Raw genomic sequence first — 20,417 nt, 5'->3', positions numbered from 1 at the left:
GTTTTAAAATATTTCCTAACAACCTAAAACTGATTTGCCAAAACAAGTTTTTCTAAAATGATTAGTGCTAAGCTTGCAATTAAGCTTTCCTTCTTAGCAATTATCTTTTGCAAAGCCCTTTAACAGTTTGCTCCTCCTTCAAATGAATCATCCAGGCCATCCTGGTGAAAGAATGGCTTTTTTAATTTCAAAACAATGCCTAGGTCAGTTGTTCTCAGCCCTGGCTACACATTAAAATCATCTGGGTAGATTTTTAAAATGACTATGCCTGGCTCTTTCACATTAATTGGTGTGGGATGGGAAGTTGGCATGGTATGTCTTAAAAGCTCCCCTGATGATTCTAAGGTGCAGACAAGATTAAGAACCACTAGACTATACGAATGGCTTGAGCCTGGCTTCCATCAACACTTGGTTCTTTTTAGTGTCTTAATCTGAACTGATGGCTGTGGAGCAAACTCTCTTCTAGTAGGAAAAAAAGGTCGGGGGGAGGGGTTGCAGAGGGAGTAACAACAATAGACGCTCACAGATTAATCATGTAAAACGAAAACGTCCCTTGCCCGGCACAGTGGATCACACCTGTAATCTCAGCACTTTGGATGGCCAAGGCAGGTGGATCACCTGAGATCAGGAGTTTGAGACCAGCCTGGCCAACATGGTGAAACCCCCGTCTCTACTTTAAAAAAAAAAAGCCGGGTGTGGTAGTGCCTGTAGTTCCAGCTTCTTGGGAGGCTGAGGCAGAAGAATCACTTGAACCCAGGAGGCGGAGGTTGCAGTGAGCCAAGATCATGCCACTGCTCTCCAGCATGGGCGACAAAGCAAGACTCCATCTCAAAAAAAGAAAAAAAAAGAAAAAGAAAATGCCCCACTGATCCTTTTTACTAAAGCTACATTCAGTTTTTGTCAGGGTAGTCCTCTCAAGTCCTATTTGGGCTCTACACCACTGAAATGCTGTAGAAATCCCAGTATTTCACTGCCCAGACTAATTTCCCAGACTGCCTCCTACACCTTGAACAGCACAGAATGTTTTGTCACATCTTTTACTTCTTGGTTTTGAGAAATATTACCACCAGATCTACTTGTAGTGTCAACACCTTCCTTTTTTTGTCTAACCTTCAAAGGCTACAAGTCCCTTTTCTCTATAATGCCTTCCCAGGTCATTTCAGGCCCCATTAATTTTTTTCCTTACAGGAATTTACAGTCTCTACCACTTTTTTTGGCATTTTTCGTACTGCTATTAAACCTTTCATCCACTTTGGGGACAAGAACTGCAGCTTACACTTTTTTTCCCCAGAACAAAGCCTCACACTACGTTTGGTTTTCCCTTATCAAGTTATAACCTTCCAGCCTTCTTGTCCTCTCCAACTCTTCATTGAGCTCTCTCCCCAACTCTAAAACTCGCTTTCATCAGACAGCAACAACCAAGCATTCTCAGATAGTTACTGCCTTTTGAATTTTGGGATTTTTCAACACATTCTAAACAAGAACAGCCAGACACAAAATTCCTGTCCTTGGTGATTGTTTTGTGGCTGCACTGCCTATCTCCTTTATAATTCCTCTTCTCTTCCCTCAAAATCTAAATTACCTTTCTATCTAGACAACTTCCACAAACAAAGCTTCTTTCTAGGCAGCTCCTCACCTCTAACCAGTCCCATCAGTCCCATTCCCTCAGGTGCCCTTTTTTGTTTTTTTTCTGAGACAGAGTCTCACTCTGTCGCCCAAGCTGGAGTGCAGTGGCGCAATCTCGGCTCACTGCAACCTCCGCCTCCCGGGTTCAAGCAATTCTCCTGCCTCAGCCTCCCAAGTAACTGGGATTACAGGCGCCCGCCACCACGCCCAGCTAATTTTTGTATTTTTAGTAGAGACGAGGTTTCACCATTTGGCCAGGCTGGTCTTGAACTCCTGAGGTAAGCCCAGGTGCCCATTTCTAAGTGCTCATCTGCCTTTTCTAAGATGGCCGCCACAAAACCCGGGGAAAGAAATGCGAGTTCCACCCTCTCAAGGCCACTGTTGTTCTGGGGGCCAGGGGAGGATGGGCCCAAACATGGGGTGCCCAAGGAGGATATCCTCGTGGGAAAGGGTCATCAGGGAGCTGACCCTAGTGGCTCACAGGTGAGCTCCACAGCTGATCCACCCTGCCCCACACTCAGCCAGAGCCGAGACTGCAAGTCACAGGAAGTACTGGCCCCTCGCCCCACCTCCCAACGTTAGGCGCCGGAAGTGGCCGTTGCTGGGGCGTGCGTGGGAGGAAGGTGACTGTGAGGAAGGTGTGTGTCCACCGAGGTAAGGAAAGGCATCCCGGGGCGCCTCTAAACAATTCCTCTTTTGCGTACCGGGATACCTTCACCTTCTAATATCCTCTTTTCGCTTTTCTGTCGGTAGCCTTCAGCCTTGTGGGCTCTCAATGCAGCTATTTTGGCTACCAACCGGTTTCGCTGCATCGCCCACTCGAGGGCCTCCTTGGCGCCTTTTCTACGTTTTTTTAAGTTAACCACCTCCCCCACTTGCTCTTATTTAATCTCTTTGATTAAGTCTACTGTGATTTTGTTGTTGTTGTTTTGTTGTTGTTGTTTAAAGGAAGAAAAATTATTCTTTTACTAAGGCCCGGAATTCTGTTAAGCGTTTAACCAATAGCCGCCGACTACATCCATCCCCCTAAACTTGATTGCTTCCGGCGTAGCTTGTCTATTTCACCTAGTAGTAGGGAAAAGGTAAAGAATCCCGTTAACAGTTTGATGCGGAAGATACTTAAAACGGACACGGCTAAGTGATGGTACTGTGAATTCCAGTGCCCCTAGTGTACTGTAATTCGTCCTTTTGTCCGGGAAGAATAGGTTGGCTTCCTACAAGCTGCTGAATCTGGTGCTCATCACTTAAAATCAAGAAACATACTTGGTTCTTCCTTCCAAAACTTATTTTTAATGAAAAAGTATGAAGTAACTATGTATAAGTGAAATATGTCCGAAAAGATGGTGGGGATTTCTTGATCCAAACATGAACATGAAAAATATTTTTAAGACAAATTCACTAATGATTGTCATTAACAAATGGGCTCTGCAGCAAAAAAACTAGAGTTCTGGCTGATCACTTGTATTTCCTATCATAGGTTCCAACGCTGCTTATGTCATAGAATGGGGGGAGGGGTGGTGAGGAGTGTAGAATTGTGTGAGGGGCCAAAGGAGAGCATGCTCTAGAGACAGACAATTTTCAGAAGTTTCGTATGGGGATGGTTTTATATAAATTTAGGTTTTTCCCACAATAATAAATTTATTTAGTCTCAGTGCTCAATAGAAGAGATTTCTAATAGAAGAGGATTCAAACTATGAAACCATTTCTCTTTTAATTTCACATTCCTGTTACAGATTTGTTCTCTTGTGACTCTGTTATCCATAATATGGACAGTTCTTGAGTCCTAACATTCAGAGGTTTTCCCTCAGTGCGTATAGGGAATGAGTATTAATTGGAGAAGCTTAAAGTATTGCCACTTTAGCACTGAAGATTGGGACGAGAGGAGGTGAAACCTCACTAGAAAAAGGGACAATGTTAGTGTGGCCCTTCCTGATCGTGTTTAAGAAAAGTCATGAAAATGGTGAACTAGTGTTTCCAAGCATATTGGAAGGGTTAAGTGTATACTGTCTGTCGAAGACTTCCTGCATTTCCAGGTCCTAGAGAGGAACAAGACTGGTAACCTGCCTATCTGTATTTTTAAGAACCCAAGAGGAAAGCTTTATAGTAGAACGTTATTTCTGTGTTTATGTATAAGGGGTTTTTTGTTTTTTTTAAAGACAGGATCTCACTCCATTGTCCAGGCCAGAGTGCAATGGCACAAACCTCATAGCTCCTGGGCTCAAGTGATCTTCCTGCCTTTGCCTCCTGAGTAGCTGGGACTACAGGCATGTGCCCCCATGCCTGGCTAAGTTTGTTTTTTTGTTTGTTTGTTTATTTTGGGGGGGGGTGTTTTGTATTTTGTAGAGACGTAGTCTTGCTTTGTCGCCAGGCTAGTCTCAAACTCCTGGCTTCAAGTGATCCTCCTGCCTCAGCCTCCCAAAGTGCTGGGATTACAGGTGTGAGCAACCACACCCGGCCCTCATGCATAAGTTTAAATGACAGTATTCTTGGGGTCTTGACTTGCCCCCTCTAATGTTAAATATTATATTAATATTTATATTATAATCACTATTATATTAATAGTGTCAAACCCTAATAGATGCTAAACAGTGACAGGCACTTAAGTAATAGCACTTAAGGTAGACATCTTGTCACCCAAATACAGCTTAAATTTGAACTATAAGAGTTATGTTTGGTTTTTCTTAACTATTTGGTAGGCCCTAGAATTTATTCCAAGAATGTGAATTAGGCCGTGATGTTAAAATGATTCCAAGAAGAATGCTTTAAAGAGAAGAAAATATTGGGGGGAGTGGGGAGAGTAAGGGTTTCTTATATTGAACTTGGGTAGTTTGAAATCCAGAAGTGACTCCTCTTCTTAGGGTTACCTTTTGATACATTTTATTTCTGATTTCCTGAATCACACTTTTGTTTTTTCCAGCACTTGGATTCAGCTTCTTCATTTCCAACATGGAAGAAACTTACAGTATGTACTCCTTGTTGCTTTTAGAAAATAAGTTAAATCATTTACATATAGTTTTATATCTGACAAGACTTTTAGTGTGCTGGGAAGAAGTTGGACTTCTCAACTGCTAAGGAGGAAAAGTCTGTATGGCATTGCCCAAATTTGAAATAAGATACTTGAAAATTAAGAAAAGAGGTATGAGAAGTCATAAAGCTTTGAAAAGGCCACAGTTAGGACACCTTTGTTAAACTATTAAATGAGGCAGGACTTCACCTTCTTGTATGTGTGACACAGGGATAGTTACTTCTACTTTCTATTTTGAGGAATAATATATAATAAATTTGATGTACATTAGTTTTTAGGATAAGAAATCTGGGAAGGATTCTTATTTCTCAAGTGATCCAGGAACCTTAGATGGCCCAAGAAATCAAAGCAGAGCCAGCACCTAGAATCATACAAGTGTAGAACCAAAAGGGACTTGAAAAATCATCTATTACAACAGAGACAATGCAACCTAGATTAATTAATTTGCCCAAGTTTACATAGTTAGGGACAGAGTCAGAACCAGAGTCGTCTATATTGTTTATACCTAGTACCCTACATGACACCACAGGCTCTGATTTCTAGGCTCTGACTAAATTTGAGGAATATCTGAGTTTATGCCCGTGGATAAAACTTGTCAACAGTACCTACTTTTTCTTCCTACTTTGCTGTCTTGTTCAGAATCTCATTATAATTAAAAGTTCCAACTAAAGGATATTTCAGTCCCATTCTACCCTCTAGGAAGAGTCCAATGGAGAGCTATATCTCCAAAATACAGAAACTACATAGAAATAATCTTTATTAAATATCTAGAACACAGTACTTCTCAAACTTGTTGACATGCAGCAGAATCACCTGGAAGGCTTGTTGAACCAGATTGCTGGGTCCCACCTGCAGAATTTCTGATTCAAAAGGTCTGGTATCTGAGAATTTGCATTTCTAACAAGTTACCAGGTGATGCTGATCTGAGGACCACACTTTTGAGAAAAGGGATCCCCTGCCCCTTAATTTTTCTTAAAGTTTTCCTTTTTTGGAGACAGAGTCTTGCTCTGTCACCCAGGTTGGAGTGCAGTGGCGCGATCTCGGCTCATTGCAACCTCCACCTCCCGGGTTCAAGCGATTCTTCTACCTCAGCCTCCTGAGTAGCTGGGGTTATAGGCGCGTGCCACCATGCCCAGCTAATTTTTGTATTTTTAGTAGAGACCGGGTTTCACCATGTTGGCCAGGCTGGTCTTGAACTCCTGACCTTGTGATCCACCTGCCTTGGCCTCCCAAAGTGCTGGGATTACAGGCGTGAGCCACCACACCCAGCCTTCTTAAAGTGTTTTTACTTAAGATGTGAAATTCCTGAGCCAGGTGCAGTGGCTCATGCATGTAATCCCACCTACTCAGGCAGCTGAGGCAGGAGGATCACTTGAGCCTAGGAGTTAGAGGTTACAGTGAGTTATGATCACACCACTGCACCCCAGGCTGGGTGACCCTGTCTTTTTTTTTTTTTTTTTTTTTTTTTGAGAGGAGTCTCGCTCTGTCACCCAGGATGGAGTGCGTACGATCTCAGCTCACTGCAACCTCTGCCTCCTGGGTTCAAGCGATTCTCCTGACTCAGCTTCCTGAGTAGCTGGTACTACAGGAGCATGCCACGACGCCTGGCTAATTTTTATATTTTTAGTAGAGATGGGGTTTCGCCATGTTGGCCAGGCTGGTCTCGAACTCCTGGCCTCAAGTGATCCACCCACCTCAGCCTCTCAAAGTGCTGGGATTACAGGCATAAGCCACTACACCCGGCCAACCCTGTCTCTTAAAAAGAAAAAAGAAGGCTGGGCGCAGTGGCTCATGCCTGTAATCCCAGCACTTTGGGAGGCCAAGGCAGGTGGATCACAAGGTCAAAAGATCAAGACCATCCTGCCCAACATAGTGAAACCCTGTCTCTACTAAAAATACAAAAATTAGCTGGGCCTGGTGGCACTCACCTGTAGTCCCAGCTACTTGGGAGGCTGAGGCAGGAGAATTGCTTGGACCCAGGAGGTGGAGGTTGCAGTGAGCCAAGCAAGATCACGCCACTGCACTCCAGCCTGGCGACAGACCGATACCCCGTCCCAAAAAACTTAAAAGAAAAAAGAAGAATGTAAAGTCCCTGTATGGTATATATACACTTATTCTTGGAAGCATACTACTCTCTATTAAATTAGAAAACAACGTCTCCCCTTTCTGTCTCTTACTTCTTCGTTACTTTTTTCAGCCACATTTTTTTTCTTAAATATCACCTGGGAGTGTGTTGGAAATGGACAATCTCAGCCCTCATCCCAGACCTACTGAATCAGAATCAGCACTTTAACACCGTCCCTAAGTGATGTAACACCTGGAGAATATGTTAAAGTTTGAGAAACACTGCCTTAGACTATATTTTCCCAAATTGACCTGGATTTCCAGCTTAATCTTACAGATTCCTGAACATCTCTGTCTTCTCTCTTTGGACTGTACCTCTTAGCTGATGATACTTTTGTCAGGCCTAGTTTCTTATTTCCATGAAGTTTTCTCCATTTCTCACCATGGGTTCTGGTCCCTACCCAAATCTGAGTAACAGCTGAGTCTGTGCTTTTAGAGGAAGCTTGTCAAATAGACCTACTTTGTTTTCCAAAGTAAATTATATTCCCAGGAAGCCAGACAAAAATTTGTAGAGCAGTTTGATAGTATTTATTACAACTTTTAATGCACAGACACTTCAATGCAATACTCTTAGGTGTTTATCCAAGAGAAATACTCATACATTGGCCGGGCATGGTGGCTCATGCCTGTAATCCCACCACTTTGGGAGGCTGAGGTGGGCAGATCACAGGAGGCTGGGAGTTTGAGACCAGCCTGACCAACATGGCAAAACCCTGTCTCTACTAAAAATACAAAAAATTAGACAGATGTGCCTGTAATCCCAGCTACTTGGGGGGTGGAGGCACAAGAATCACTTGTACCCAGGAAGCAGAGGTTGCAATGAGCCAAGATCGCACCACTGCACTGTCCAGCCTGGGCAACAGAGCGAGACTGTGTCTCAAAAAAGAAAAGAAATACTCATACATGCGAAAAGAATAAACCAGATTGTTAGTCACAGCATTGTATATAATAGTAAAAACTGGGCCAGGCGCGGTGGCTCACACCTGTAATCCTAGCACTTTGGGTGGCTGAGGCAGGTGGATCACCTGAGGTCGAGAGTTTGAGACCAGCCTGGCCAGTCTCTACTAAAAATACAAAAAAATTAGCCAGGCATGGTGGCAGGTGCCTATAATCCCAGCTACTTGGGAGGCTGAGGCAGGAGAATTGCTTGAACCCGGGAGGCAGAGGTTGCAGTGAGCCGAGATTGCGCCATTGCACTCCAGCCTGAGCAACAAGAATGAAACTCCGTCTCAAAAAAAAAAAAAAATCTGGAAACAATGTAAATGTCCACTAATTAAGAAAATCAAAAATTTGATACATCCATATGCAGCAGTGAAATATTTCTTATATGTACTGACTTGGAAGGAACTCCAAGATATATTAAGTGAAAAGAAAAAAAAGCAAATTGCAAGATAGAAGATAAAGGAAATGGCCAAGTGTGGTGGCTCACACCTGTAATCCCAGCACTTGGGGAGGCCGAGGCGGGTGGATCACCTGAGGTCAGGAGTTCAAGACCAACCTGACCAACATGATGAAACCCCGTCTCTACTAAAAATACAAAAATTAGCTGAGCTTGGTGGTGGATGCCTGTAATCCCAGCTACTCAAGAGGCTGAGGCAGGAGAACCGCATGAACCCAGGCAGTGGAGGTTGCAGTGAGCCAAGATCGTGCAACTGCACTCCAGCCTGGGTGACAGAGTGAGACTCTGTCTCAAAAAAAAAAAAAAAAAAAACCACACAGGAAATTCTGTCACATGCTATAACATGGATAAACCTTGAGGACCTTAGGCTAAGTGAAATAGGCTAGTCACAAAAAGCAAAAGACTATGATTTCACATATATGATGTATCTAGTCAAACTCACCAAAACAAAAAGTAGAATGGTGGTTGTCAGGAGCTAGGGGCAGTGGGGAATGGAGAGCTGATGGTTAATGGGTATAGAGTTTCAGTTTAGTAAAACAAAAAACTTTTGGAGACTAGTTGCACAACAATAGGAATATATTAATACTTAACACTATTGAACTGTATACTTAAAATTCATTAACATGGTAAATTTTGTATGTGTTTTTAATCACAGTTAAAGATTTTTGTCCCAGCTACTCCGAGGGCTGAGGCACAAGAATCGCTCGAACTCGGGAGGCGAAGGTTGCCATGGGCCGAGATCGCACCACTTCACTCCAGCCTGGGCAACAGAATAAGACTCGGTCTAAAAAAAAAAAAAAAAAAAAAATTTTTAAATCAAAAAAATTTTTTTAATCTAGAAAGCCAGGTTAAAGTTGACCTAAAGTGCTGGAGACCAGGAAGTAAAGCATTACAATGAGAAGCTCTCATTATCAACTCTGACATATGCTACTATATGGGCAGTATAATATATATGAATCATAAGGTACCACCCAGTCTATCAGCTGCTGACATGGCCTAACATTTGCTAGTGATGGGAATGGATTAAATGAGGGGAAACTAACAAGAATTTCATCTGTAAATTCTCCCTGGTTGTCCTGAAGCTTCAGAAATATGAAAACATTGCTGGTCAAGAAGAGTCTCTTTGGCATAATAAGCCTGCCTGTCCTTTAAGACTTTTCCTTCCTATTCATTCTGTCCTTCAAGTCACCTTTCTGGCTCATTTGCATCACGATCATGGTTGGCAATTTATTCCATGTTTACCACTCTTCCAGTGAAACTGTCTGTTTCAATTCCCCACTGGCTTCTGATTTTCATAGCCGTCTCCTGGTTTATAAGCTTCTTATCAAATGTGAATTGTTTATCTTATTTCACTTTTATCATTGCCTTCAGGGGTGGCAAGAGCAATTTATTAGGTTGCCTCTTCATAATATACCAGAATGTGCTTAACCATTTAATTTCCCTTCCTTAACCAGGCTTGTTAAAATTTGGGGCTCAGCCTGGGCATCTTGTATAGCCTAAGGGTTGTTTTAAATAGCATTTTATAGGTTAGGGGCTTTCTTTCACACAGCAGTTCCATATGTCTGCAGTTGTCTTAACCTCAGGAGGTTCTGTTTTTGCACATTGTTCTATTTTTTTAGCTGGCTAATGTAGTAGTCACTAGATTAAAGAATTCTCTGTTTTGTTCTCACGTGTGTTCCAAAATATGAAAAGTAAAAACTACCTGTCTGATAACAGTATTGGTTTCATTTGAGAGGTAATTAGAGTAACCAAGATTGGGAACTACTTATAGGAGTAAGTTAAAGCAGACAGATGAAAAAGAAATCTATCCACTAATATTTTTCAAGCTTCCATAAAACATATAACTGATATAGGGCAGTGCTTACCAACTTTTTTCATGTCACAGGATACTAGTAATAGATAAAGATGGTAGTGAAGGGGATTAACTACCCCCAACTTGCCTGTGGAAATGGGGGGTAGGGGATGACTTGAACTAGCCGTGGGCCCCCAAATCAGTGTATTAGCACACCAGCAATCCATTTCAACTGCAGCATACTGGTTGGGAGGCTCTGGGTAGACTAGCTAGAGAATAGGAATAACCCTGAATTCGCACTTTTAGAAAAGGAAAAGAGGATGACATTTTATTTAACTTTTTGTTTTATAATGAGAGTAACCAGCAACGAAAACAATATATTCAGTTCAATATGAAACTGAGACTTCACCCTGAGATTTCTGGTTCTGCTGAACTTACTAAGCTTAATTCAGAAATATTTTAAATGTGTAGTCACCCTTTTTTTTAATCCAAGTTTTCTTTAGACTATATTGTTCTATTATTACAGAGTCTCTTGAAAAAATCCAGTGTGTCTGGAATGCTGTAGTTTTACAAGGGCCTGTTATCGTTTTACCTACTGAAATACTTCTCTCTTTCAGCCGACTCCCTGGACCCTGAGAAGCTATTGCAATGCCCGTATGACAAAAACCATCAAATCAGGGCTTGCAGGTTTCCTTATCATCTTATCAAGTGCAGAAAGGTAGGGTCATAATTTTCCCTCTAACACCCTCCTGAGTTCTTTTAAAAGGCCGTATTTTATAAATATCAAATAATTTTATCATGTTTTAATTGATTGCCAGAATTGTTTTGGGAATCTACCTCTCTTAAATACCAACATTTATAGAAAGGCATTTGTTGATTCCTTAGGATAAATTTTTTCTGGTTTTGGTTTTCTTCCCGTTAACTATTGACAAAGAACCCTTTATAAACAGCATCTCTAGAGTCTTCTCACCCTTTGTAAAACAGACGAATTTTGGCTAACAATGAGAAATCCTGCCTATCTTGTAAATTTGATGTATTCATTGGCCTAACAATGATTGAGTGCTATAATTCACTTTTTATGATTATTTTGTTTAGAAATTTTAGAGCTTGAACAGCTAGAAGTTAGCCCAAGAAAAATTATTCCTAAAAATAACTGTATCTCCAAGTTTCAACAATAAACATCTTTAAAAAAATAATAAATAAGGATTTTCTTTCTGGTCACTCTTGTATAGACTTAGCTGATATAAACTACTTTCATGCTACCTTAATTGAGAAATTTTGACAATGTTGTTAGAATTCTGATACAGAAGCCAAAATTCTGCTAGAATTTATGCTTGGAAAACAATTGAGGTATTTAATCCAAACTGCATACAATTCAGCTTTAACATCCTTTAAAAAGTGCTTGTAATTCTGGAAACGTCATGTATCTTTATTATTTCTCCAGCTCCTTTTAATCTCGAGAGCAAGGATCCCTTAACATTAAACCTGGACAGTATGGATCAGCAGATACCACTACAACATTGTCCCCTCTAGGCTCTCAAACATTTCCCAAATGGAGCCAAGTGATAAAAAAGACACTATCATAACTCTTCTCTTCTAATGTTCTTAATCTTTGGCCACAAAACCTTTGTATTGAATGCCTGATACCACTTATGAAAATGACGGCGATGCCTGCAAGTTTCTCACACCTATATATTTTTCCAGGCTTCTCCCTTCTTCATATTATTTTTACTTTTCCGAGTTTCATTTATGACATATCTTTTTTTTCCTAATAAATTTCTTAATTGCTGCTATATTTGCCATAGGATATAGGTGATACTAAACCCTTTGTTTTGTTTTAAAATAAGGAACTTGGTCAGCAAAGTAGACTCTATCATTTGGGTTTTTCCTTAGTGAAATAGCTGAAATAAAGGTCAAATTGTTCAGAGATTCATTTCAGGCATCATTACGTTAAGTAAGCGTCACTGTGTTAATCTGAAAAATTATTGGTTTGCCTCTTCTGCGGCTCCCTTCCAACAGCTATTTTCCAGCACTATTGTATTGCAATAGCAGGGACACTACTGCAATGCAGACTAAGAGTGTATTTTAGTGTTACTATTCATCTTGAATATCAGCTTTCAAAGACATCCAGAGAGCTCTCTCATTACGGGCTGTGCTGCCTGAATCATGTGACTCTGAGAAATAAATGGGGGAAAGATGTCATTCAAATACCCAATCCTAAATTCATTGTTTAGCCAACAATATCTGTGTTGTCAGTCTCTACAATCATAACAAAAAGACTTATGTTTTGATGATTTTGAAGTAATTGTCTATAAAAACAATAAATAATTCCCTCTTAGTTTTTTACTATGAGTTTACTTGTTATAGTTAAGCCAGAAGTTTATTGAGGAATTTTAGAGGAGGCATTTGTAGAATAAGGCTTAGCTACTCCCTGTTCACTTTAAGAGATCCAAAGAACTGACAGATCCCTTAATTTTGGTTCCACAGAATCATCCTGATGTTGCAAGCAAATTGGCTACTTGTCCCTTCAATGCTCGCCACCAGGTTCCTCGAGCTGAAATTAGTCATCATATCTCAAGCTGTGATGACAGAAGTTGTATTGAGCAAGATGTTGGTAAGACTCAGTATCTAAAATATTTCAGTACTGGAGGGTAGCTCCTTCAGATTTGTATTATGCTAGATTGTCAGCTTGATTTTTGGCTTTCAGTGTTTCAGAAGAACAATACTTTTCCACCTTTGAGATTTGTATCATGGATTGATACAATAGATTGTCAGATTGTACATGTCATACTGTTTTGTCTCCTGAACAGCCTGGTTCATTTTACTAATAATTCATCTAAAAATAAATCTTTTTTGCCATAAATATGGTAAACATTTTTGTTTCTGCTTTTCTTTCTTCTGTCAGCAAAGAGATAAGATCCCTCTTTTAGCTTTTATACTATCCATTTTTCAGAAATAAAGACCCAACAGGCTACCCTTGCAACCTTTTAAGCTACTAGCCCCTTTGAACACAATAACTTGGCAAAATCCCCCTCTTATGTCCCATCTTTATTGTCTCGCAGTCAACCAAACCAGGAGCCTTAGACAAGAGACTCTGGCTGAGAGCACTTGGCAGTGCCCTCCTTGTGATGAAGACTGGGATAAAGGTGAGCTGCCTCTACATCTTTTTCTTCACAATGTCTAAATCTCAAGTCATTTGCTTAAGACAGAAGGAAGATTTTCCTTTTTTATGAACATACCATGTTGTTCAGAATGCCTTATTATTTTTATTGGGCCCCAAAACGAGCACATTTGTATTGCTGTGCAGACACGTGAAACAACCAATCCCTCTTGATTGGAAAAAGTACTTCTTTACGTCTGTTTTTTTCCATAAATTGTGTTGTACCATCTGTGTTTGATTGTTACTAGGCACGTTTATTATTATTTATGTTGCTTGTGTTTATATTCTTCAATTCTTGCTACTGTGTCACTTAGGCAGGATACTTGATCAATTTTTACTTGCTTCTGCAAAACTTAGGTATTATTTCCCATCTTATAAATTCAACCAACATGAACTGCTGGTGTCTTATCTAGTAGTACCACAAACTATGTTTTGCTTCCTTTGACAGATTTGTGGGAGCAGACCAGCACCCCATTTGTCTGGGGCACAACTCACTACTCTGACAACAACAGGTAAATGAAATAGTCTTATCCCAGCATTGCCTGCCAAAATCAGAGTGTTCTGTTACCAAGAGAAGCCACCGGAGCATGAATTGACCACTTTATTTAATGATGTTCCTTAATGGTAGTTTAGTCTAGATATTGTTTTGGCATTTTTTCATATTTATTCCTTGATTCCTAAAGGTCATGTGCTTTGTGCCAATCATAAGGGATACACTCAACCAGGCTGGAGTGTAATGGCATGATCATGGCTCACTGCAGGCTCTGCCTCCTGGCCTCAAGCGATCCCCCTGGGCCTCTCAAATAGCAAGAACTACAGGGATCCACCACCACACCTAGCTAATTCTTTATTTTTGCCCAGGCTGGTCTCAAACTTCTGGCCTCAAGTGATCCTCCCCCCTCTGCCTCCCAAAGTGTTGGGATTACAAGCCTGAGCCATCATGCCCAGCTCTAATTGAAAACTAGAAGATTTCTGGCCAGGCACAGAGTAGCTCATACCTGGAGGCCAAGGTGGGAGGATCACTGAGGCCAGGAGTTGAAGATCAACATGAGCAACACAGTAAGATCCTGTCTCTACAAAAAAATTTATAAAAACAAAATAAGCTGGGCATGGTGGTGGATGCCTATAGTCTCAGCTACTTGGGAGGCTGAGACCAGAGGATCATTTAAGCCCAGGAGGTCGAGGCTGCAGTGAGCCATGATCATGCCACCGCACTCCAGCCTGGGTGACAGAAAGAGTCCTTGTCCAAAGTAAAATAAAAATGAATGAAACTATTTCTCATTAACACCAATACTCAAACCTTGGAAGATCAAGTTTCAAACCCAAATGAGAATATTTCTGGCTTAGGAAATGAAGGAATAAGATGCTAGACTTCACTTTTTTCCCCAAACAGAATGCTTGTCAAATTTTTACTTTTTAACTACTGAGGTCAGTAAATAATTTTAAGTGTATACTATTTTATGTGCACTAAGATATAAAAACTTAAAATGAATTCCATTGGCTACAACTTTTAATTTTACCTCAGTTGAAGATTTGCTGCTTTTGGTTTGGTTGCCTTAGCACTTTATTTTATCTCTTATGTTTATTGAGTGAGTTGATGAGCCTGTCATACAGCTGAACAGTAGATGGCATTGCTGTTTATCTCAATTTCTAGAAAATGAAAATGGTTAGACCCATCCTAATGCCTGTACAGAACAGGGAGCTTTCCAGAGAAGTAAGTGGTAATCATTCTAATTGCTGGAACGTTTTGATGGAAATGTGTTTACATTTCAGATGAATGTAGGTTGTTGTTTTTCCCCAAATTACAAAAAACACATTTTGATTATCTTACGTGTGCCTGCTTGAATGATACTGATCTGCCGACATAGCCAAATTCATCTTTTTGCAGTCCTGCAAGCAACATAGTTACGGAACATAAGAATAACCTGGCTTCAGGCATGCGAGTTCCCAAATCTCTGCCGTATGTTCTGCCATGGAAAAACAGTAAGTGAAATACAGACAAAATAGTTTTACTCTTTTCATTGTGCTAAATACAATTGATCTTGATTATTCAGATGTGTTCAGTCTGAACACCTTGCATTTCCATGACCCTTAAAGTGAGTGCCTCCTTAAATGTTATGCCCTAAGCACCTTACTCAGTTCACCTTACTGACCCTGGTTAGGAGCAAGAAATTATGAACAGGAAAGTGTAAGATCACAGAAGCCAAAAGAATATTTTCAAAATGGGGTGACCACTGACATCAAATACCACGAGAAAATTTGGGAGCCAATAAAAAGATTGATGATTTGGGCTAGGAGGAAGTCATCCCTGATTTCTTTCAAGGCATAATATCAGTAGGGAATTGGGATCAGAAATTGGATTGTGAGGGCCTAAAAGGAAATGAGTAGAGAGAAAATGAAAGTCATAAGTCATAAGAACCAGCATAAAGAATGGTATTCAGATGTCCTCCCCAGACTTCAGAGGTCATGCTGGGTAAACAAGTACTAAATTTGCATCATATTACCATCATCATGAAATTTCCACATAGGGAACACCCAAGATACTGTCATTTTTACTTAATACAAACTTTCTTTTCCAATGTTGCCCCTAGATTCAGATTCTCTTGATTTCAGTCTGTGCTACTGTTTGAGCTAATTTTTAGGTGGCTAGAGGATTCACTTTAAAACATTTCTCCCTGGATACTTGCATTTCCCAAAAAACGAAGTCACCAAATTATACGTCAAAAGGCTTGATAGGTAAAGGTCTATTTTCTTTTCCCATGCTCTTGAATGAAATCTGATTACTAATATTAAATTCTTCTACTTTTATGTTATAATTCAATATATGCAGGAATAAGTCATTTGTGTTTAGTAAGAATAGGGGATGGAGTGAATTTCAATTGACATGGTGTATTTATTTTGAAATATTTCTACTTGTAGATGGAAATGCACAGTAACTGAATACCTATCTCATCAAGTAAGTGTTTCAGTTTTCTTTCACCATCTCTTCAGATGGTAGCAAGATTTAACTGGACATAAAGCAATTTGGGTCCAATTTTCTTTCAGATTATGGTACCAAATTAAAGCTTTGTGTGTGCATGTGTTTTTTAAGTGTATAGCCTCTATTATGGCTTTACACTCTAATGAACAGGCATTTATGGTTAAATTAGAATTCTGTTACCATGCCAAGTTGTTTTCTCTAACATTAGTATACGTTGCCTTTGTTTTTTTATCAAAGTTGCATTCTACATCTATCATGCCTCTTTTAATGGACTGAGATTAATCAGAGAGCTGTGTTTCACTGCTCTGCAATTCATTCCCTGTGCACTACAGTTTAACACTCATCAAAAAATTCATACTCTTTTTAATGAGCACTTAAAAGTTTTGGGCTTCTGGCCGGGTGCAGTGGCTCATGCCTGTAATCCCAGCACGGGGAGACCAAGGCAGGCAGACCACTTGAGGTCAAGAGTTTGAGAGCAGCCTGGCCAACATGGTGAAACCCTGTCTCTACTAAAAATACAAAAATCAGCCGGGCGTGGTGGTGCACGCCTGTAATCCCAGCAACTCGGGAGGCTGAGGCAGGAGAATCGCCTGAACTGGGAGGCAGAGGTTGTAGTGAGCCGAGATCACGCCACTGCACTCCAGTCTGGGCCACAGAGTAAGATTATGTCTCAAAAATAAAATAAAATTTAAAAAATAAAAGTTTTGGGTTTCTAAGAGTTTTACACTGTCGATCTTATCTATTTGATTTAGCAGAACCTCACAAAATCTATGTGAAGAGACCAAAATCTCTCTCACTTTTCACAGATGAAGCCTTTCCTTTAGGTTACCCTGTGTGCCTGTGGCAGAGCCAAGTTTGATCCTTCAAATGTCGTCTTAGCTGAGGTTGCCCAGACACATTGCTTCTGGCAAAGGGAATGTTATAAAGGCTGAGAATGGGATTATATCCCAACTGTTTTGCAGTTAGTAGGCCCTCAGTGAATATTTATTGAATTAATGAATAATTGGCCTCTTGCATTCCAGTCAGTTCACTCTCTCTGAACAGTGAAACAGATAAATCTGTGAGTTAGTTTCATTTTGTAGTAAAACTGATGTTTCTTCTAGTAAGAAGCAGAAAAGAGATGCTAAAAGTTAACATCCCTTAGCTATAGACAATAATACTTATCAGTTGCTTCTAGGTACCAGCCATTTTTCCTAGTAGATTCTGACGTCAAATTGTTAAATACATTTGAAAGGCAGAAAATGGGATTTGGTCCCAGAAGGAAAAGAGATACACCAGCACTGGGGTACATCAGGAAAGCATACATTGAGTATGGTGGTATGCACCTATCATCCCAGCTACTTGAGAGGCTGAGACAGGAGGATCACTTGAGCCCAGGAGATCAAGGATATAGTGTACCATGACTGTGCCTGTGAATAGCCACTGTACTCTAGCCTCAGCAACATAGTGAGACCTTGTGTCTTAAACAAAAGCAGGGAGGACTGGGCACAGTGGCTCACACCTGTAATCCCAACACTTTGGGAGACCAAGGCAGGGGACTGCTTGAGCCCAGGAGTTTAAGACTAGCTGAGGCAACATAGTGAGACCTGTCTCTAAAAAAAGGGGTTGGAAGAGAAGCATACATTGAACAGACCTGGATAAATGGTGAATTTTGAGTTCGTCTCTGATATGCTATACAAGGTGTCTGGTGATCAAACAATATGAATAGCTGTCTAGTAAAAATGGCTACTCTAAGATGAAAATCTAGGAGAAATTTCTGTGTCTATAACTTAAGACCAGACCCTTCTCTCCTTTGGGACTTAACTCTTTATGGTTAAACTCCTTACACACTAAAAATTTATTTTTCTGTGTAACTCCTGAGGAATCAGAAAAATAATTAGGTTAGATAAGAATCCTTAAGCAGCCACAGACATTATCCTCTTAATAAAAATGAAGTTTTGGGTTTTTGTGTGTTTGTTTGTTTGTTTTTTGTTTTTGAGATGGAGTCTGGCTCCTGTCACACAGGCTGGAGTGCAGTGGCGCAATCTCGGCTCACTGCAACCTCCACCTCCCGGGTTCAAGCGATTCTCCTTCCTCAGCCTCCCAAATAGCTGGGATTACAGGTGTGTGCCACCACGCCCGGCTAATTTTTGTATTTTTAGTAGAGATGGTGTTTCACCATGTTGGCCAGGCCAGTGTCGAACTCCTGACCTCAGGTGTTCCACCCGCCTTGGCCTCCAAATAGCTAGGATTACAGGCAGGAGCCACCACGCCTGGCCATTAAGTATTATTTTCAATGCCTATTGTTGCAGAATTCTCTAGTTTCTTTGGAAGGATACAAAAGAAATAAAAGATATGACTATGCCCTTAAGGAACTTAAGTGTGGGTGAAATGTTTTTGAATATACATACATGACAAGGGTTTGTTCACTTAGCATTTAATGTGTTTTATCCTATGTATGTTTTTATCAACAACTCCACTTTTTACTAGACAGGTACCTCTGAAGCAGGTAGTATCATACCAATTCTTGTCCCCTAATGTACATTGTAAAAGCTCAAAAACTATTTTTGAACTAATGAGTAAATACAGTATGTGAGAAAAAGATCAAGATAAATGAAGTTAATCGAGAATTGACTGAATGAATCAATTTCCTGATATTCTCCTCACTTGTAAAACTCTTGACACAGGAGTGTACATTGATTTCTGTATAGAATGTTTTTAATTCAATTAACAAGTTTCTCTGTGCTCAATGGTAGTAAAGAGTTAAAGATCAGAAGATACTTGGTGTTCTGCCATCAACAACAGCAGATTCCTCCAGCAGAACAAGATAATTTAATTGGGTTATAGTTGTGTGGCCCATTGTCAGATGTAGTTGGTGCTTTTTTCATTGAAAAAAACTAAGAACTTTTTTTTCTCCATTTACTTGCAGATGCCAGACCCTAGAAGACTCTTGCTTCTTCCTTCCACCAGTGGGTTCTCATTTTCCTTCTAATCAAATTATAGAATGGTAAACTCTCTGTGACTTTCCAAACTGACAAGCACACTTTTTTCCTCCCCCCTTGAATCCTCATTTGATGCAAGAACCCTCATACTCAGAAGCTTCCAAATAAACCTTTGATATAGATTGCTTAATAGTTTGGTCAAGTACCTGCAGCCCCAAGATCAGAGATCATGTCCAATTCCACATTAATGAATCATAATGATTTAAAGTTTTCTTAAAGGATCTAACTGAAATAGACAGGAAACTCGGGTTAGAAAAGGTAACTGTGTATTTGTGTTCTCTGACACACATGGACCAAATTCCTTTTAGTGTTTGTAGCAATGGACTTTCTCTGATCAGTGCATCTGTTTATCCATTCTCTAAGATATTGATAACATTTATATAGCAAAATACTCCATTCTTATTTATAGTCTTTAGGACATCTTACTGCCTATTTCCAACCTAGGGTAGTTTTATTTGTCTCCCCACATTCCAGCTAGAAATTGTACTAGCGGTCGATCTAAGTGTGGATTATGTAGGAATTAAGATTGGAATGGAGGGGAGGAAGTGTACCTGTGGAGAAGAGATGTGCTTTCCACCTGTGTGTGAAATTTGATTAAGCTTCGGAGTTTAAATGTGTAAAGGCCCTGCTGACTGCCCTAGGATATGTGTGTAACGACCTAGATTTCTGAAACACCCAAAGCTCTGGCTATCCTAGCATCTTGTGGATCCTTATAAGGAGACTTTATAATCTCCCCAGACCAGTTTTTTGTTTGTTTGGATTATTTTTGGGTTTTGTTTTTGTTTTTTTGTTTTTGAGATGGAGTTTCACTCTTGTTCCTAAGGCTGGAGTGCAATGGCACGATCTTGGCCCACTGCAACCTCTGCCTCCCAGGTTCAAGCGGTTCTCCTGCCTCAGCCTCCTGAGTAGCTGGGATTACAGGCATGCGACACCACGCCCGGCTAATTTTGTATTTTTAGTAGAGGTGGGGTTTCTGCATGTTGGTCAGGCTGGTCTCGAACTCCCAACCTCAGGTGATCCACCTGCCTTGGCCTCCCAAAGTGCTGGGATTACAGGCATGAGCCACTGCACCCAGCTTGTTTGGTTTTTATCAGGTTAGGTTTGGTTTTAAAAGTGTCTAGCATGGTGGGGAGGCATTTGGGATCTGGTATAGACAGAGACTTGGATGAAGAATACTGACAAACATTTCCAGAAAAGATCTCTCTAGCATGGTTTGAAGATGACAGATAAAAAGGGAGAGTGGACTCCTGTGGAATACCTCCTTCCAAGAGTTTTACACAAAACAGGATTCTCCCCCTAATGAAGCAGAGCTGTTCATTTAGCTCCAATC

At 40.5% G+C, this 20,417-nt stretch overlaps 1 protein-coding gene across 8 annotated transcripts; it reads left to right on the top strand.

Moving 5' to 3' along the window:
• The first annotated feature begins 2,155 nt into the window (after positions 1 to 2,155).
• On the top strand, positions 2,156 to 19,212 carry GTSF1 (gametocyte specific factor 1). Of its 8 annotated transcripts, none has more exons than XM_054445203.2 (8): positions 2,156 to 2,280; positions 4,544 to 4,588; positions 10,584 to 10,684; positions 12,454 to 12,580; positions 13,029 to 13,112; positions 13,575 to 13,638; positions 15,015 to 15,109; positions 19,015 to 19,212. In XM_054445203.2, exons 2-8 carry the CDS (start codon positions 4,573 to 4,575, stop codon positions 19,026 to 19,028), a joined length of 501 nt encoding a protein of 166 aa, XP_054301178.1. In that variant the 5' UTR covers positions 2,156 to 2,280; positions 4,544 to 4,572; the 3' UTR covers positions 19,029 to 19,212. The 8 variants fall into 8 exon arrangements, with proteins under 8 accessions (XP_054301178.1, XP_054301174.1, XP_054301176.1 ...); XM_054445199.1 differs by lacking the exon at positions 19,015 to 19,212 and adding an exon at positions 15,718 to 15,862 and having other exon boundaries at positions 2,220 to 2,264; XM_054445201.1 differs by lacking the exon at positions 19,015 to 19,212 and adding an exon at positions 16,046 to 16,086 and having other exon boundaries at positions 2,223 to 2,280.
• The last annotated feature ends 1,205 nt before the right edge of the window (positions 19,213 to 20,417 follow it).

Source organism: Pongo pygmaeus, chromosome 10 (assembly GCF_028885625.2).
Source record: "Pongo pygmaeus isolate AG05252 chromosome 10, NHGRI_mPonPyg2-v2.0_pri, whole genome shotgun sequence".
NCBI classification, from domain to species: Eukaryota; Metazoa; Chordata; class Mammalia; order Primates; family Hominidae; genus Pongo; species Pongo pygmaeus.
The sequence above is the reverse complement of the archived record's forward strand: the minus strand, read 5'-3'. Positions and strand labels throughout refer to the sequence as shown.